This window comes from Pelecanus crispus, chromosome 7 (assembly GCF_030463565.1).
Source record: "Pelecanus crispus isolate bPelCri1 chromosome 7, bPelCri1.pri, whole genome shotgun sequence".
In the NCBI taxonomy this organism is placed as follows: Eukaryota; Metazoa; Chordata; class Aves; order Pelecaniformes; family Pelecanidae; genus Pelecanus; species Pelecanus crispus.
The window spans coordinates 16,395,141-16,415,154 of NC_134649.1; the positions used below are offsets into that span (position 1 = coordinate 16,395,141).

At 35.9% G+C, this 20,014-nt stretch overlaps 1 protein-coding gene across 1 annotated transcript in view; it reads left to right on the forward strand.

The window, feature by feature from the left end:
* Nucleotides 1–20,014, forward strand: part of CGNL1 (cingulin like 1) — a 45,170-nt gene that overhangs the window by 16,983 nt on the left and 8,173 nt on the right. The window contains 6 exon segments of the mRNA XM_075714339.1: nt 5,574–5,780; nt 6,104–6,208; nt 12,633–12,785; nt 13,447–13,617; nt 16,094–16,255; nt 17,072–17,161. Of these exon segments, the coding sequence (XP_075570454.1) occupies nt 5,574–5,780; nt 6,104–6,208; nt 12,633–12,785; nt 13,447–13,617; nt 16,094–16,255; nt 17,072–17,161 (888 nt within the window).

Genomic DNA, 20,014 nt, shown 5'->3' on the forward strand with positions numbered 1-20,014 from the left:
ATCTTTTTTTGTGGTCAGAAACTGATTTTTTGCGGTGGACCTTTCTTTTAGAATTTGATAACTTGTTTTATTCATGGTGGCTTGAGTCCACTGTTGGGCTAGTAAGTAAAGCTATTGCATGTGCAATGTGGCACAATTACAATGTCAGAATGCAGAAGCTTATCTTCAAGCAGTCACAGAGGACTTTGTATTATGGGACCTCATCATTACAGCTATGTTTTCTTTCTTCTAGATGGCTTCTTTTTCTTTTCTCAGCTTTTCTCAGAAATTTGCAACCATTTCCAGCTTCTTTTGCCTAATCTCTGTAGCTTAAGTTTGCTGATAAGGCTCGCTCAGTCTTAAATCATGAATTTAAACATGATAAAATTTGAGAAAGCATAATAAAATATTTCATGTTTTCAAAACTAATAAATGAGAAGAAGGTATAAGTGTGTTTAAGAAGTCTGCAAGGATGTGGGTATTAAGAGGAAGGTATTCCTTCAGAGATTGAAGAGATGGAAATCTGAATGTGAAACAGGCTAAACATAGGAAATAGAAGACACCGAATGCCCTGGAAGACAGAGTAAAGACAGATTGGAAGGAAAGACAAAGCAAATGCAGGCAAACATAGCAAGGAAAATGCTATAAGGTTTTTACCTTAGATAAATATAATTCCATAATATAGTAAAAAGTTGGCTTACTAAAACATACTGCCACAACTAGCAAGTGGGAGTAAAAAGAAATAAGCATGTTTTATATGTTATAGGGAAGAAACTGCAGCCTTTGAATTGAGATATGTTAATTTTAAGATCCAAAGAGCCCACTTCAATCCTTGATACCATTTCTTTTTTTTTCCCCCTGTTTTCTGGGGGGATTGGGGTTTTTTGTTGTTTGGTGGGTTTGGGTTTTTTTTGTATGGCAAATATGTCTGAATATACAGTATTTCATTCCAGCTTTTGTCTGCAAGAATCTCGTTTAACCAGTTTTATCTGTTATGTGCTCCGTATGTGTTTACGTACATAATCTCATTTCAACTCTCTGAAGAGGCTGATCCACAGTTCTGTGAGCTAAAGATAATGTTACATTAACATGTTTGTTAATGTTTCATATTCAGCTTAAATAATTATTTTGTGACCTTTACCCAGTTCTGTTATCACGGGTTAAATTTATATGAACTTAGTTAAAATGATTGGCAAAACTTTACCAACATCCCCAAATACTAAATGTAGCAGTATAAAGGATTTATGAATGGGTACCAACAGGAGTCATTAATTGATCTAAGTCATTAAGCCTTAAGGACCTTTTGTTAACTCACGCTGTTTATGTACAGCACCATTACAAATAAGTCATGTGTGGACTGAAGGATACGGATCCACAGCACAAGCTGTACATGTGAGTTCTCCCTGTCTGGCTTTTTTCCTCATTTGTACTTAACTAGCCCTGTAGCGTTCTGTTATCCTTCTGCTTTCATCCTCATCACTAACCTGCTCTAATTCAACGCTTTTGCAAACACCTTTCAACTCCTTTTTTGAATGTGTGAGCCAGTCACTAAATTTTAAATGAAAGCTGTGCCTTCTTGCTCGTGTAGACAGAACCAAAGAGAATAGGATTACCGCTGGCTGTTAGTAAATACCATCTGTTGTACAGTTTAAACTGTCTATGCTGGTGCCACTTTCAGTTTTAGCCTATGAAGTGCAATAATTGCCATTCAGTATTTATCAATGTACCTAGTAATTTCTCTGTAATTTCAGTGCAGTGGTTTTCGTATCTTCTACTGGCATGTTTTATTAGGGGGAATTTTGTGCAGAACATTTTGTGCAGGCCATCTCTAGCGACAGAGCGGTGAATTTAATGTATGGTCTCTACGTGAGTAATATTGTCTTCTAGTTGCTTGGGGCTGGTTGAGTACACTGCCTGGCAGGGTTCCATAGTCAACGGACGCAACAATCTATTTCTGCTTCGGCAGTGTCCGTGTATGATTTGATAGCTGCTGGCCTGAACCTTATGTAACCGTTCAATATATGGATAGGGATCTCTCTCCACCAGGTTCTGCCCTAATGGTGTTGCTACAAGGTCTGTCAGAACTACATTTCAGTGCTTGCTTCCTTTGCATAGCCTTTCTAATGATACCTAGGCTCTTTTCTATCTTATTCACCTTCTTCCCAAGAGAAGACCTGGAGGGGAGGTAGAAGGTGATGTGGGGTGCCAGATGAGACTAACGGTGGAGAATAGGAGAAGGGAAGAGGCACGGAGTTTCTTGATACCCTAACTGTCTGTGGCAATACGCTACAGAATATGGCATGTATTGCTAAAAGCTATTATAATCCAGAAACTTCATTTATGCTAGTGAAGAGCTCTGCATGCAATTCTCATTACACTGGGGATAAATGAATATAGGCTTTTTTCCTATTGAAACCCAGCTGTGTAATTTGACTCTTCTGGAGAAGTGATGCTCTGTACGCATTTTCTCCTCAAAGAACATGTAAATTGCATTTGTGTGTTTGACTTTGTTTAAATTTCACTATCAATGTGAAGATACTTGTGTGTTGTTTTTTTCTAATATCATCCTGAATGATACCATGAAGGTCATCTTCCATGCCTTATGTGTATAGTACAATTGTGTAAGGTAAACTGATAGGATAGATATTCCTGTGTTTCTTTTCAGCCTTATCTGAAACAAGTTAAAAAAATGTTGAAACAATAGTGTACAGTGAAATGTGCATTGTGAAGAAAATTTCTCCTACTCCCCCCAGAAGATATGCAAGAAAAATGCCCGCTCTCCAACTACAATACAGCAAAGCTCCCCATATATACTAAGAGACTTTTTCCTACCGTCTTGAAAAAGTGTGTATGTGAGTGTATATATTTATTGCTGACATTTTTTAAGACATACCCCTTCCAGGTGAAATAAAGGAATTTTGTACTTAACATGTTAGAGAAATTGTTTGGGAGCAGTTCGTTCATGTGAAGGTGTAACCTTGTAATGATGCCAAGGCCATTAGATACCTGTGGAGATCTGCTGGTTAAGTGCTGGTCACTCAGGCAGCTGGAACTTTAGGCAGGTTTTACTTATATACCCAATTTATTTCCAGTATTTTAAATTAGGTTAATAAAGATAATGCTTGCAGCTTGCCCTTTATATGTCTCTACCTTTTATATATATTCGCCTAGCATCTTGCCAACTTACTGAAATACATAGTGAAAAAGGAGAGAGAATACCAGTTTAATTTTAGTGGCTGGAACAGTATCCTAAGATACATACAGCAAAAGGCAGAAATCTGGAGCAGATTTCTACATATGACTGCGTCAGTGTAAGTTGAACTTAATTTTGAACCTGTTAGGTTAAATATAGATATGTATTTATGTGTATATTTATGTATGTAGATCTGGGGGGGGTTGTTTGGTTGTTTGCTTTTGTGTGTGTATGTACGTGTACTTCTAAGTAAATAATGCTTCCTGTGCTGGGAAAGTAGAGCAAACCATGGTAGATGAGGTAGTGCAATCTCCAGGTACAGTGTGGGTCTGCTGCAGTCCTCTGTTACTGTGCAGCTCTGTGTAGGCGGTTGGATGAAAAAGAACAGACAAATCAACATTCCTTTCCCTGAACTCCCCAGCATGCCTCAGCTGCTTTCACTCAGCTCCAGAAAGGGGAAATGAGACAAAAAGGAGCCACTGGTGGAGTGCTTGCTAATTAGTAAAACTCTGCTCTATGCTAAAAGCAAAAATTAAAGGAATATATAAATGCTATTGAAACTTCAGTATGTGAGAACTTAAAGCATCAGCAGAGATTTATTTCAGAGTTTTTAACTAGTCATGTACTTAGAAGAACAAGTTTTTTCAGTATTTTCAAAAGACCAGAACTTGTCAGCCTACTTATGCTGCCAGTTTTTTTATAAGTTCATTGACCCTGTAGACAGTCTGAGTGTTTTCTGTGTTACCGCTTTATCAAACTAATTTGCATGATTTTAAAGCTGTTGCTTGCTAGAAAACAATCTAGTGAGGGCGCACTTTGTAAACACCCTTTTATATAACTTTACTTATTCCTTTTGGGGGTGGGGAGCGAAAAATTGGGAGCTACAATCAAAAATAGAATAGCTGAAAAGTGATTTTCATGCTTTCATGAAATATTTCACAAAATAGTTTCTTACCAAACTACTCTGTAGGATTTCGTTTGTTTTCAGTTAGATAAACACAATTTCACATGCAAAAAAGTTATGCTGCAGTAATTAATGTGTAATTACCTATTGTCACCAGGTAGTGTAGAGGCCAAAGGTATAAATGGATTCAAAAAGGACTGGAGAAATTAATGGATGATACATTCATGGAGGAAAAACAGTGAGAGCTGGGAGTGTGTAATGGGGAAAGGCTCGCCCCGTAGTTCTTCCTCTTTTTGTCCATAAACATAAACTGGCCACTGGAGAGAATACTGGTCTAGATTGACTCGTATGTCTGTTCTGCTGTTCTTACTGTTGTTTAAGGTCTTAATGTAGAAGGCAGTGAGCCTATACATGAGAACGAGATCTTTGTACAGAGTATTGCTTTGTATCACACCCTGAATGCCCAAGACCAAGAACCACAAATTGTATCTTGGATTATGTTCTTTGGAGGGGATTCTGACTGACAAGTCAATGAAGAGTAAAGAGTAAAGATTAAATCCTTCCAGCTCTTTACTCCACAGAATTAAATGTTTACAAGTACATAGCTGATCTGTGTTACAGTATAACGGTATAGATAGTATAATGATATAAATACATACTTGCACTCATGGTTTCCACAATAAATGGTAGGGTGTTGTAGAGAGGGTAAGTGGTGAGACTAAGGTGATGATTAGCTCTGAAAAGTTATATCCTGCAGCCAGTTACTCTGAAAAAAAAAAAAAAAAAAAAAAATCTGTATCACCACGTGATAAATTGTGATAAGTAGTTTATTATAATTTGTCTTTGTGCTGTATATTGATTTTCTGAAAAAATGCAAAGTGTATCTTTTTGAACACAAGCTGAACTCAGTAGCTAAACTCCCTCCATCCTCGAGTAGTAACTGAAAACCAAGCAGAACTTCTACTGAGTAAGTAGTGTTGTATGTTAGTGCTTGGAATAAGCAGTAGGGCGAGATTGCCTAAATTTTCTGTTGTTGTGGAAGATACTCTTCATAAGTATGTTCTTCCTTAAAGGTTCATACAGCTTTTGATGTGTCTCAAGTTTTTTTAGATTACTTGGAATTACCTAACAGTGGGATTTGGTAATACAAATATTTTAGGGCAATAAAGAGGAAGATGTTAAGGTGAAAATATGTGATGGCAGGCATGAGACTGTTGAGGTGTGGTATGTTACTTTAGCACGTAGGTATGCCTGGGGAAAAAAAAATACTCCTTGTGTGTTCTTCCACAGTAATATGAATAATAAAAATACGTGTTTGTAAGGCATACAGACTTTAAGTTAAAATCTTTCTTGACATTTTAATGTTATATCCTAGCATATTTGCTGTGGTGCCACATGAAACTTCTGTTGGAAAACAGCATTGGGTTTTGGCAGTTTTTTTGTTGTTTTGTTTTGTTTTTTTTTTTTTTTAAACATGACATGATTTATTTTCACTAGAGTGCTGCTGTCCTTGCCAGTGAAAGAAACGCTGCACAAGAGGTGCGAGATAGTATAGAAAATCGAGTCAAAGAGCTAACTGAGGAAAATGAACAGTTGAAGAGAACGGTTGATGAGCTAGAGAGTAAAATTGAAGAGTTGCACAAACAGATTGATAATATGAAAGGAGAAGAAAATTCAGTGAAGGAAAAAATAAAGAGATATGAGGTAAGTTTAAGAAAACAAGCCAGTTATGTATCATTTGCAAACAGGAAGGAGACTACTTTATAGAACAAAAGCTGACAAAGAGGGAGATGGGCAATGTCATTGGGAAGGCTAAGCAAAACCAGCAGGTTTTCAAGAAGCAGGATGTAGTTTGCTGACATGTATAGGAAAGATTTCCCCAGTGAAAACCAGTGTAAAAGCAAGTCACAGCTTGGAATGGGGGAGATCAGTGATAGGCCAGAATGAATGTACTTTATAGCTCAGCTTACTTGTCAGATTAAAGGCCTTGACACTATTTCTAAATGTATCGAATTGTATCATTGCAGGAGGAGAAACAACAATTAGAAGCAGCTTTGAAACATGCTGAAAAGGAGGCAAAAGAATTGGTAGTGTTAAAAAGGTCTTTGGAAAGCCAACTGGAAGATATGCAGGTAAGAACAAGAGCAATTTGGAATATTTAGATTTTAAATTTCCTGTTTGTTTACCTAAGTCACCATTGCTTTCTTCAGAGTAACATCTCATTCTTTTTGAAGTACACTTTGCTGCGAGGTCTGGACTTTAAAACAATGTTCAAATGTTTCCTGAAAGCATAGCATGACCTAATTAAAATTGTTTTCTTGCTAAAGTTTTTTTGTTTTATTTTTGTTTGGGTTGTTTTTTTTTTTTAATTCCATGGATCTTGCAAAATTTCAGGGAGATGAATCGCAAAATAAACTGCCTAAGGTTTTATAAATCTATTTTATTATTTTGGATGATCATACAACTCCGGTTCTGTGTAGGTTTTTACATGTGAAAGAATAAAAAGCTGTACTTGGATATAAGCAAAAATATTGGTAGTAGACAAATATCAGGCAATTGGTTTCTCTCTCTATTTTTTACTAACCTGTCTTATTTGTCTTAAACTCTGTATGAAGTCCTCTTTCGACCTTGCTCCCTGCTCTACTCAGTATCCAGGAAAGGATATGCATTCTCCCAGATTAGCCCAGACTTAATCATGTGGAGAATGCATCTACTTCAGAGCAGTGGAGAGGGATATTGGCAATATTGTGTATGAGTAAAGATGGAATGATTCAGTTCTGTTTAGTAAGGAGACGAATGTGTATAAATCTTAAAACTCTTCTTACTGACATCATATTCTGTACCTGAAAAAGTTGCAAAACTAATCTTTCCTCTTTGTAATTCACTTTTTACATGTACCAAAGAAGCATCTATTTCTACAGTATCGGATAGTTTAGAATTCTTAGTTTTGCTTCTAGAAGCAAAGTTTTTAAGTGATTCTATCAAACAAGTCAGACTCAAAAGTGAGGTACATGTACATTGCTAGTCACCCTTTTTTAATTGAACAGATGCTTCCCCTTGTCTTCAACACAAATTTTACATTACTGTTCTGAAAATCTGAAAATGAAACTTGTCTATAAGTGGATTATAAACCAAGGGAAGATTGTATTAACCAGAATGTTCTCATGGTTCGGTCAATTATGGTAAAAAGAAAAAACTAACAACAAGAAAATACTACTATGTCTTTAAAATGGAATGTGCTTCAAGAACATAAGGTTTTAACAGTATGGGTGAAGAAGTTTTGTTTCTACAAAAAGATGATTTTAAGCTGATGTTCCTTGTAACTACATCAATAAGTGTTTCATCTGAGGCTTTTGGTCGGTTGCTTTTTTTTTTTCCCCCCTTTTAAATCTGTTTGTCTCTTCTACTTCACTGATCCTCCAAATTTGCTCGTCTTTGATAGTCTGCAAGTCTGCACAGTCACAATAGATGGCCCATTGCTCATCACTGGCTTGCATTTAGCACTGTTCTCTAAGAACTCCCTTCTATCACAGTCTGGCTCAACCTTCCTGCACAACGTGAATCAATGCACCATATGCATCTCCTGCATCTTGATTAGCTTTGAGTCAAGATGCTTGGAAAGTGTGTCCTTTCTTTTCTGTTTATGCATCCTTCAGGGCATCGTGCCAAGTCATGCTGCCTCCAGGCTGGGTCTCCAAATTAATCTAGGAAAGGTGACAGATAGAAGAGTCTGTCTTGTGTTTTTATTCACAACTTATTTCTAATTTCTGGCATACCAAGTTTAAACCTCGTTCTGATTCTACACTCTTCTTGTCCACCAGATATGAGCACTAATGGACTTCAGTGTGTAATCAGTGGTCCTTTTTGTTTAGAACAATTCAGCCTTTCTGTCTTTAGATTTTTCCTTGTTTTAATGAACAATGTTGTGCAGTAGGCTGATTTGGCCTCATGTTACCTTTTGATAATTTAATAATTTAGATGACAAACTTTGGCACAGTAATAATGCTTATCACCGTGGAAACTTAATTCCTGACTGGCCCATCTTGCTTTTTACATAATACAAATGACTTTTAATGGTGGACTAGCATAAGAAAGACAATGACAATATGAATAGAATTGTAACAGTTACTGTAAACATAGCCAAATCTATTCCTCCTCCATCCTAAATTTCTACTCAGAAAAGTTACAGCTGGAATACACTTTATTATTATAGACAATTTGTTTTAATGCTTTTTTCTAAAATCAACTTCAGTATATACTGAAATTTTCTTTATGGATGGTCAGGCAAGTAGTGTCTCATGCTGTGTTATAACATCTGGTTTAGGGTAGCGTAGGGTAGCGTCCTCTATGTAGTCTGTTGTTTCAAGAAATTAAATACATCTTAACACTTTTGCAACATTGAGAAGACTTTTGGAAGTTTCTTGAGAACTCTCTTGGGAAAGGAAATAATTTCATATAATTATTATGCACCTTAACCATAGCATATATGGTACTGCGATATATTAAAAAAATATCAATTATACCAACATTATGAATGCCAGTGCCAAGTATTCTGTGCTTGTTAAATTAAGCAATCAAAATACAGGATCCTTTCAATGGGTGGAAGAATATGAAATGTATCTTTTCATTGTGGTAAGTAATGGTAGGTACATAGAATTAGTGTTACAGAGCACTGTAATTGGAAATACATTCTTAATTTTCAGTTATCAGTTGAAAGAAATTATTAATTTTGCAAAGAGATGGTTCAACTAACATTGTTTGGAAAAATAAGGAAGTATTGCAATAATCTTATAGGTTACTATGAAAACAAATTACTACTACTTTTTTCCCCCATTTTGTTTTCTTTCCTTCTCTGGGTATGTGGAAACATCAGTGTGTTCTATTATTTTATGGCTCCCTGTCTTCTGGACCACTGTCTGTATACCAACCTGAAATTGAGAAATACTGCTGTAGAGTTAGCCTCACTTGGGCTGAAATATCACTTAAGCTTCTTCACAAAATGATTGATTGCCACTACAGATTGGCTTTAAGATGGCAACTGGCAAACTGTTTACTTGACTTGTGGTTACACTGTAACTGACAGGCCAGCCAATTCCGGTGAAAAGTACTCAAGGATTGTTGTATGTGAAGGGGACTCAGAGGTTATACTTGAGTTGACTGTTGAAGCTATCCTATAGGACATCCCAAATTTCAAGTATTGAAATTCAGTATAGTGTATTGAAAGGCTAGATGCTGAGGAAACTGCAGCATTTGGATAGTTGGTAGCAACATTTCCATTGCATCATGTTTTTTAATACTTGAGTTAAGCAAAGTGATATAAATGGAATTTCAGTTGATTCTAGCATGACGTATTAGTCTATTTCAAATATTAATGTTAAGCTATGCATGCTAATTTTTAGTATTTTTCTCTCTTATCAGCTAATCTATAAAAGTGAAATACCATATCCTAATTTGTGTTGCCCAAGGAAAGTGGTTGTTGATGGGAAACTACATATGACAAGTTATTTCCCTTGAATAAGATTACAAGAATGAAGTAGTATCTGTTGTAATGCAGGGTTTTTAGTAAAACAAAGATAGTTTCTTGTTGCAATGCTCACTTTTCTTGAGGAATATTTTTAGCCTATACCTCTATTACCAAGTTTTCTGCTGGCTACATGTTAGCAAAACAACAAGGACCTCATTATGCTTTGGTGGTAATTTTGCTATTTGAAGAATAAATTATTCTGTGGCATAGTTAAATAAATAAATAGCTAAATAATACAGATCATAATGTGGACACCTATTAAATAGATTTTGGAAAGAAAATTGTGCAGAATGGTGCGGTGAGGAAACCACCATTTCCAGGCAAGTAGAATTCATCAAGCCTAGAGGACAATCAGCTGTTATACACTTTTCCAAAGAGAACGGTTGTTCATGTGAACCATTTGTTCGTGCATTAAAAACTTGTTGATTTGGAAAGAAACAACACTCGTGTAAATTTATTTTCAGTATTGTACTTTGTATGTACCCAGAGAAGCCTTTGCTTTCTCCCATCACTAAGAAATGTGATGTACCAGAAGGGTAGGTTGGAAAGTGACAGGATCTTTACTGTGTCCAGGAAATGCTTAGTCCTGTGATTCTTATGGCACTTCAGATGGCTCAGCAGATACTGATGCATCACAAGAGGGACGTGGGCATGAGAGATTTTAATAGATGTGGGGGAATGAGAGCATGAAACACCTGAACTTCAGTTCCCATGATACTCTGAAGCAGCATTGCCCCTGTCAGTTTATTATTGAATGAACTAAAAAACAAACTCAGCAAAACTGAAATTTCTCATTGGAACAGGTCAGTTATCTAGGAATTGCATTTTCTATTAAAATAATTATGATTACAACTTCACAACACATTCTAATTTTTAGTAACGTACTTAGTATTTGTTTTATCATCCTCCTTAGTAATGAACGGTAAAAATATGTTGATGAAAATAGGGAGATGCAATATGTGAATGTGAAAAGTACAGATTTTTCTTTTCAGGATGCCAGAATATAACTCAAAGGAGAAAAAGCTAAATTGCAATCTCAGGCATCTCAGTCTGCTACATATTTGAAAATCAGGCAAAAGTTAGCATCACCTGTTGAAAATTGAGCTGATCCACTGCTTTCATCAAGCCCCTACTTAACTATTTTTCTTAAATATTGTAGTTATTCATACTTATTATTACTTTGGCAATTGCCCTAGTTAGTAGATGAAATTTCTCAAATTAGTGATAGATTTTTCTGTTTGGTTGATTGTTTTTTTTTTTTCCTTTGCTGTTGTTAACTCTGAAGTAAAGAGAGTCACCAGATTTGCTCTGATGTTTACTTGCCTTTTCAGCACACTGGAAATGCAGAACAGCATCCCGCTGGCACCATTATTCTGCCACAATGTATTTCACTGATCCGTGTCTGTGCAGGTTGTTTCTCAAGGATGTGTAAACAAACAGTAAAGTTAAATGATCTGTGAAGGGCTGATGGAGGGGGCGCATATGAGGGTTTTATAACCTGTTCAAATGTGGCACATTAGCAGAGTCCCAAAACTTCAGCGGCTTTTAGAGCTGCAGTGCTAAAGTTGAACCTTTTCAAGGGTCTTGAAATCCTTTCGTATCGGCTAAGCCAGTTCTGGTGTAGAATTAGGCTTAGCAAAATAACATCTATTAGCCCCCAGCATGGGTTATGTATACAATTCTTAGGCATCCACCATAACTCCTGTATCAGAGGCGTCTTTTGTTGACAGGTTGTACAGGAAGGTAAGAGAGACAATGGATCTAAAGAAATCTCTTAACTTCTAACATTTGACAATGTTCTTTCTTTTCTCTTCTAACAGAACAATTATTTTTTGAGATTCTGATCTGTATTGCCTACAGAAATACTACTGTGTTTTCACATTTAAAGTTTTTTGAAGTGTAATGAAGTAAGCATCACAGGTATTAGATATTCACCAAAACTTTATATTTCTAATATTAAAATGTAAAACAAAGCTTTAGAATGCTTTTTACAATTTATGGCCATTTTAATTATTTACATTTTTCTGTTGGAACAATTTAAACTATCCATAATCTGGTTTTAATCAATTTAATGGTGCCTCTCAGACTTCATAAAAACAAGCCCTTTCTCTAGTCTTGTGGTGTCTGTTTAGAGTAGGGCCATTAAGGTATTTTATTATGGAGGGAGAAGGAAGAGGTGAGACTCCCAACATGCAGATGGAATTCAGTTATTCTGCTGATGGACAGTATTTAGAAGTTGGAGGGTGGGAAGTTCTCAAACATCCTGAATGTAATAGCAGACATATTTGGAGCTTCTGGTGGATGAGCATACAGCATAGCCCTGCAGTTCATTCAATATTTAATCTGATAATGAAGGTCTGGTTTGAACATTAATGGCATAAGTTCTTTCAGGAAGGGGGCTTCTGTGCTAGGAGCTGCAAAGTTCTGTTTGCACAGCAGCTGTCACAATGAGACATCATTTTGATTAGGGCTTCTGGGTGCTATAGAAGCACAGCAGTGAGGGAAAAAAATCACCACTAGTTATTTCTCACTCACCGTAGGAACAGATTTGTATTTTATTTTTTTTACCTAGGAAAAAAGGTTATTGTTAATAAAACTTTTAAGGGAGCATTAAAGGAAGCATAAAGGAAAATGTGAAACCTGAAATGGATATTGAACCTTGTGCAGGAGGTAGGATTTACTGACATGTGTGCAACTGCAGAGGAATGTATACTTTGCATGTAACAGAATAATGAAAAGGGTTTACATTTGAGCCTATGAATGTTGTTTTAGGAATTTATACGAAGGAGAAAGCACTGTATTGCTAAAATAAGATTTGTCCTATACTGGCTAGCAAACTGTAACTCCATAATGGTGCGGTGTTGGGTTTTGGTTTGGGTTTGTTTTTTTTTTTTTTTTTTTTTTCATTTACGTTTGTCTTGATGTTACAACAACTGGTTGTATTACTGCTGCACAGAGTGTTATATAACATTCCTTTAAGGCATTAGAAAAGAGGGTCTACATTTCATTGTACGTTTTTTTAAAATCTGCAGGAGAACATCCATTGTATTTCACAGGAACGGCAACAGTTAGCTCAGCAGTTAAAAGACGCAAGTCACCAGAAGGAACAGTTAAAGCAGATAAAGAATGAAATGGAAAATGAACGATGGCATCTGAACAAGACTGTTGAAAAGTTACAGGAGGAGGTACGAGATTACTCCAGAGAGGCTGCAGGAATCTGAATACGTAACAGACAGAAGCAAATGAGCTGCCAAATTGTAAAGTTTTTTTTTTTTTTTTGATGCGTAAAAGAAAGTGAAATGCAAACTTTATTATTAGTCTCTTTAACCTAGAGACTATCAATAAAAGCTTTCAGGGTTGGAACAGTGGTTGAACACTGCTATCTCAAAATGCTGTTGTAAAACAGTTCTGTTTTGTTTAAACAAGATCCCAGATTTGAGTTTAGTTCTAATGTATGCTGCAACGATGTTTCAGAGTTTTATAGCTGATCCTCAAAATACTACTGCATTAGAATTATTTTGCCATCTCTGTGTAAACCGTAAAACTTAATATTGATATACTGAAGTGTGACTGTGCAGTTCATTATGTCAGTCAGTTGGAAGAACTGCTGACAGACAAAAAGAGAATAGTCTTGCCACACATGCTACTAGAAAATAACCTTACTGTTTTGTGTTTTCACACTTCTGCATAGAAAGTTTGTTTGGGAACATATTTGATAAATTTTCCATTTGAAAATACTGAGCTGAATATTGAAGCTGGAGGAAAAAAACCTTTTGGTGTATTAAGCATGATAGAACCTTTTGTAGCACTATTTTAGGAAAAAAATTATATGTACTTCTTTCCCAGATATCTGAAATAGTAGAGGTCTCAAGAACATCAACTCTGGAGCTTCAGAACCAGCTTGATGAATACAAGGAGAAAAATCGCAGGGAACTTGCAGATGTGCAGAGACAATTGAAAGAGAAAAACCTTGAGGTAGAAAAATCACGCCTGACAGCGATGAGAATGCAAGATGAGGTAATGACTGATAAGTTCAGTGACAAATTCTAACCTTTGCCCTAGAATTAGGCTCAGTTTTCAAGACAATGAATGTCTGCTATCACACTTTTGTATGCTTCATCAGGAGACACTGATCTCAATCAGCATGCTTTTGAGCTTCATTCTTCATGATGATGATCAGCGTGTTACTTCTGCCAGGGAAATGGGGTTTCCTGTTTATGGCAGATAAAGGCAGTGTTTGACGAATGTATCTTAAGTGATGTGACAAGGATTCCTTTGATGATCTACTGCTCTTTTAATGCCTGCTACTGAAGGAATTGAGAATGTGGAAATATTCTTGAATTAGGAAAAATCCACAGCAGTTACATAGGGGGATTAAAAAACAGACAAACAAAGCCAAATTCTGGCTCTAAACAAGTTGACATACATTCTCCTCTTCCTTCATATGAGCCAAGTTGCAGATTTAAATGACAAAGGTGTCTGTGCAACCAAGAATCAACCACAGTCTTGAAGTGTCTGCCTCTTAGTATGTAAATTTTGCTATACAGGCAATCCAGTCTTTTAAAGATCTGCATATTCTTGTTCTGTAATTGGAAAAGCTATGAGAATACACTGGTCACTGATGTTTTCTGTATGTTGAATATTTTAATAGTTTGATTTTTCCAGTTCAGAACTTCTCTATGTTGCCCTCCTTAACAAACTTCTTTTAAATTCAGTTTAAAAGAACAGCAATAAAAGAAAGTATAGTACCTATATATTATTCTGTCTTCCTTCTATATTTATTCCATTCAGGGATGGAGAGCCTTTGTAAAGGGATGAAGACTCATAATGAAATGTGAAAGATAAAACTGGTATATTGAGAACGTGGCTCTTAAGTTGAATAAATGAGAATAGACAGCATAAATAAAAGATATGTATATGTGTGTGTAAACATGTATACACACAGTGTTTACAGTTATGAAAAATACTTCTAATGTTATCTATTAGAACTACAAAACAAATACAAAGAAAAAATTTCAGAACAAAAGAAACCTTCATTATTTGACAAAAAGATAATCCAAACACTATATATAAAGGACAAAATATTACTGGTTGTGGAATTCTACATCTCCATAAGGCAATATTTAAAATTCTAGGGCTTTAGAAATGTAGTATGGCAACTAGCTGCAAAAGAGGAAACAAAATCTGAAAATATAGGATAGGCAGGTTAAACAGCAGACTTTCTAGAGAGACTAAATATTCAGGACAATTGAAAGTCTTTTATTATCTCTTCCTCTTTTGTGTTTAACAAGTAGTACAAATACATAGTCCTTCCATTCAACATGAAAGAGTCTGTTTTCTGTGAAAATCCTCTTGGGTAGGTGTCATAGTGCACAAAACGTTTTTTTTGAGAGTCTCATCAAAAGCCAAGGATTGTAATGATCATGGCAACATGAGTATCATCATCTTGTTCTAGCAGAAAAATTATGAAACAGTCTTGCAAGGTAGTATGGGAGTTCTTCATTGCTGTCTCTCTTGTATGTTCTCTGTGGATACATAAAAGATAACAATCTAGAAAGTCATCAATCCAATGTCATTCTGAAACATTAAATGCATATGAAGTGCTAATAATATTGCTAATAATGTTAATAACCGATCTCTGCACTTAACTAGCTCTTTACCAGGTCATGCAGATGTTCAGCGTTTTGTGGTCAGGACTTAGCAATAGGTAGCAAATTCTTCAAACAGTCACTAATACATTATTTTAGCTTCATCACTAAAATAAGCACTTGACTAAACAGAGGAAGAATGTGGAAGACTCTATGCTGAAGAAAAAAACCCCTCATCATATATTATATACATGTCGTAAGTTAAGGTACAAGTCTAAGGAATGATCACAGTCTCAGCTAAAACCCCTCACTACTTATTCTAAAGTACTGTGAAGGTTTGAGATAATTTTATTGAGTACATGCTGTTGTTAGAACAGGAAACTCTTGTCCTCAGCTGATAGCCCTACTGTATCTAAAAGTTATACTAGTACGTGTGTGTATATATGTATATGTGTGTGTAAGCAATTACGTCATTGGTAAAATGCTGTTATCAAAGTGCCTCAGACATATAAACTACGTAATTATTTAAAAGCTGAAATATTGGTAGTCTGAAAAAGAAAGGAATAATATTGCAAAAGTTCCAAAGATATAATTATTTAGAAAATTGTAAAAATTTTGGCTTGCTGCAACTGGGTAAAATAAATAAATAGAAAAACCCCACTATGTGGAATTGTCACTGTAAAACCTGTAGTGTGAAGCATTTCTTTAGATCTGATATTTAATCCAAGTTTATTTTCTTGGTGCCATCTTGTGGATAAAACAAAAATTACTGTGAAAAGCATATAATTCGATGCAGTTCCTGTCATGCTTCCAGATCTCTCATGTTTGTAGTCAGTCCCCTTTACTGACATCACTTATTTATAGAAAGTACAGTATAAAGTGCCTTATTAATCTTATTGTTTCAGATGCGTCTTATGGAAGAAAACTTGAGGGACCACCAAAGAGCTCAGGATGAGGCAATAACAAAAACTCAGCTGCTAGAACAGACTGTGAAAGGCTTGGAGTATGAACTGGAAGCCAAAAACCACTTAAAAGACGATCGGGCAAGACAAATCAAACTAATGGAGGTAAAAGACATTTTTAAGGGTTGGTATCTTACTAGAACTGATTAAAATAATTTTGGTATTTCACATGGTTTCTGCCTGGGAAGAAACAAAATAACTTGATGTCGTTGAAAATCCATGTAGTACTGCTGCAGGAATTATTCTAAAGGTGATCTGTTAACATATCTGTTGTAGCATGATGTGTTCTAAATTGCATTTGTTGTTTCATCATTTTAGTTAGCTTTCTTTTTAATTAATTTTCTCTAGAATTTATCAGGCAAAATTGTATTATTTTTGTATGTAGACCTATCACTCAGAAGTTCAAAAGTATTTAGAAGCGTAAGTTCTATTTAGCATGTAATATCAGTTCATTTCAGGAGCTTAAATAATGTCATTATTCTAATTATGTTGTTACAGGGTTAGCTTCATAACTGTTCAGTTCAACTAAGCTGTCATTTGACTTTCATAAACAAACACTTTTATATCACTATACTTGTATGAAAAGAAATTTGTCTTCCAAATTTATAATGTAACTTGGACATTCTAAAAACAGTCTCTAGAAACATTACATAATTTCTCTTATTTTCTTGTGGGAGTAATTAAAAAAGGAAATGAAACTTCTATTTTGCTTCTGTCAGACAAACAAATTCACTTTAAAGGCTTATCTGCCTGCCACCTCCTTTTCTAGATTCTGTACGTGTTTTCAGAGGCATTTCAGTTTTCAAGCCTAGTCTTTAAGACGGTTTGAGTCCTTGAAGTTTAAGGAAGAATGCCCTGGTAGCGATCTGAAGAGGATGGGAAAAGTAGTATGTTGAAATTTCTTTTCTTTGTTCCACTTAGGACAAGTTATCTCACCTGGAACTTGAGCTTGATGAAGAAAAGACTAATTCAGATCTGTTGTCTGAGAGGATCAGTAGATGCAGAGAACAGGTACTTGAACAAGTTTTCCAACTATTGTATAGTGATGAGGAAAAAGTGTTATTAGGATCACAAACAATATTGATCAACTAAATAATGATTAGCAGTAGGGTTTATATGCTACACTTAAGCAGAGTATGTAAATCCAAAAAACCAAGGTTCACAAACACGATTAAATATGTTCCTCCGTGTCATCACAGACCCAATTTTTTTCCTGTTTTCCTAACTGAAAAACTGACACAGATTGCATATAAAGACTGAAGACCAGTATCTTCCTCTGATATTCTTAATGCAGTGAGCTTCATCAAGTAATAATGGATGCATGCAGAGATGATGCTATCTTAGGCTTAGCATTAGGCGGTGAGGCTATCAGAGAAAGCCTGGTTGTAGAAAGTATCTTAGATTGAAAGATCACAATTTTTTAACCTTACTGAAAAGCAGGCCAGCATAATAGAGTCTTGATTTCAGAGGAGGAGGAGCTTAGGAAATTGTGGAATTAATTAGTGAAGTCAGCTGAACTGAAGATGCTGGCCAGTTTCAACAGAGAGGAAGCATTATTTTCATTACAAGTGTAAAAACTGATAAAGGTATATCAAAGATAAGACAGTTGGAAAGCATTTTCCACATAAAAAACATCAGTCATTAGTTACAGAAGTGTTATATGAGTAGATAGCCCAAAAAGAGGGGAAGAAGGATTTATTAACAAGGTTGCATCCCATGGGGCAGAAATGTAAAGATAAAGTGAGATTTGCCAAGCTAAGTGAGACCAATCACAGTAATTCAGACAAGTAACAAAAAGGTTCTTGACTTTATAAGTAGAAGAAAGAAGTTGTCAAACTGTATGATGAGGTATCAATCAAAATAAAAAGTAATCCAGCTATGCCTCCTCAAATAAATGAGTATTTTGCCTCTGTCTTCAGTAAGGCCAGTGAATGTGCAGGTGGGGGGAAGTGGAGTGGGCTAATGGAAATGAGACCATTGAGCTGGAAATCACCAAGTCTAAGAGAATTAGGAGTTCATTGTTCTGAAGAAAGAGGCCTTAATAATATTATTCAAGACTTCTGAAAGAGCTGACATATGAAATTATAGGTCCTGTAACAAAGATTTGTAATAAACTAGAAAAGTAGAGAATAGGGCCTGATGACTGAAAAAGTAACCAGAGCATCCACGGCCGAGTAGTCAGTATTATGCAAGCTTTTGATTAGTCCACGGAAAGGAATACGGTGATATATGGCTGTTGTGGAATAGCATGGCCTAGACAATGTTCTTTGCCTTAGTTTTACATTCTGAAACATGTGAAACTGATGTGTAACTCATTACAACATGTCTGCTGCTGTAGCTTTACGTTAAGTACTATACCTCATTAGTAATTTCCTAAAAGTCCAGGAGACAATTTGAATTGCAGTACAACTGTCCTGGTTTCAGCTGGGATAGAGTTAATTTTCTTCCTAGTAGCAGGCACAGTGCTGTGTTTTGGATTTAGTAGGAGAAGAATGTTGATAACACACTGATGTTTTAGTTGTTGCTGAGTACTGCTTGTGCTAGTCAAGGACTTTTCAGCTTCCCATGCTCTGCCAAGGACACAAGAAACTGGGAGGGGGCACAGCCAGAATAGTTGATCCAAACTGACCAAAGGGCTATTCCATACCATATGACGTCATGCTCAGTATATAAACTGAGGGGGGTTGGCTGGGGAGCAGCGATCGCTGCTCGGGAGCTGTCTGGGTATCGGTCGGCGGGTGGTGAGCAATTGCATTGTGCATCACTTGTTTTTTGTTGTTGTTGTTGTTGTTGTTGTTGTTATTATTATTATTTTACTATTATCATTACTATTTTACTTTATTTCAATTATTAAACTGTTCTTATCTCAACCCAGGAGTGTTTCTCACTCTTACTCCTCTGATTCTCTCCCCCATCCCATCAGGGTAGGGGGAGTGAGCGAGCGGCTGCGTGGTGCTTAGTTGTTGGCTGGGGCTAAACCACGACAACAACCCACAATAGTCTTCTGTTTTCATTTCTCTCTCTTTGTCTGGCAAAAAAGAATTGCTGACATTCTTTTGAATAGCTTTAATTTCAGAGGGAGAACAGAAAGTAAAATCTTAGTTTCTGTGTCTTTTCAATTAAATTGTATGTTCCACTGAAACAGCTGGAGAATTTTAAAGTGAGTTAGAGCTCAGCTTTCTCTCATGCATCCTTGAAACACTGAGGCACCTTTACTGCTTTGTTGGGACTCAGGTTACTGAGATTCTATTTGACTGCAATATAGTCTTTTTGCTATTATTCCATTGATATTGTACAGACTCTGAGTCAGTGGGTGAAATAGAATGTAAAGGACCTGTAATAATGTGGAGTCATGCTATTGTTAAATTAGGAAGCCTTTAGTCTGTGTTGTAAGCCTGGGATAAAAGAACCTTAGTCATAGCTGCAGTAGTGGGTACTATAGTAAGTTAATTTGCTAACTGAATGGAAACCTAAAATACAGATGGGTGACCAAAATGTTACATAATGGGTAAAAGACGTGTTTATTTTGAGGTCTGGAGTTTCTTATTTCACACAGGAGTTACAAAGGTTGCTTTGTTTTGGTTTTTATGCCAGAATGACTAAATAGTCAAATTACTAATGAGTATTTCAGGGTCTGCTAAGTATTTATAATGACATGAGAAATTATAATGGATTTGTTTTGGTAATATCTGTATTCCTGTAAATGTTTTTTTAATTATAAATGTGTTATTTCAATACACTGATAATGAACTATAATACTCAAATTTCTAGTAAAAACAAATTGAAACAACTGGTTCTATTTTACATAAAGCTAGATGTTTGAATAAACATTGGCAAGGCTGATGGTTCACATTTCATTTACCA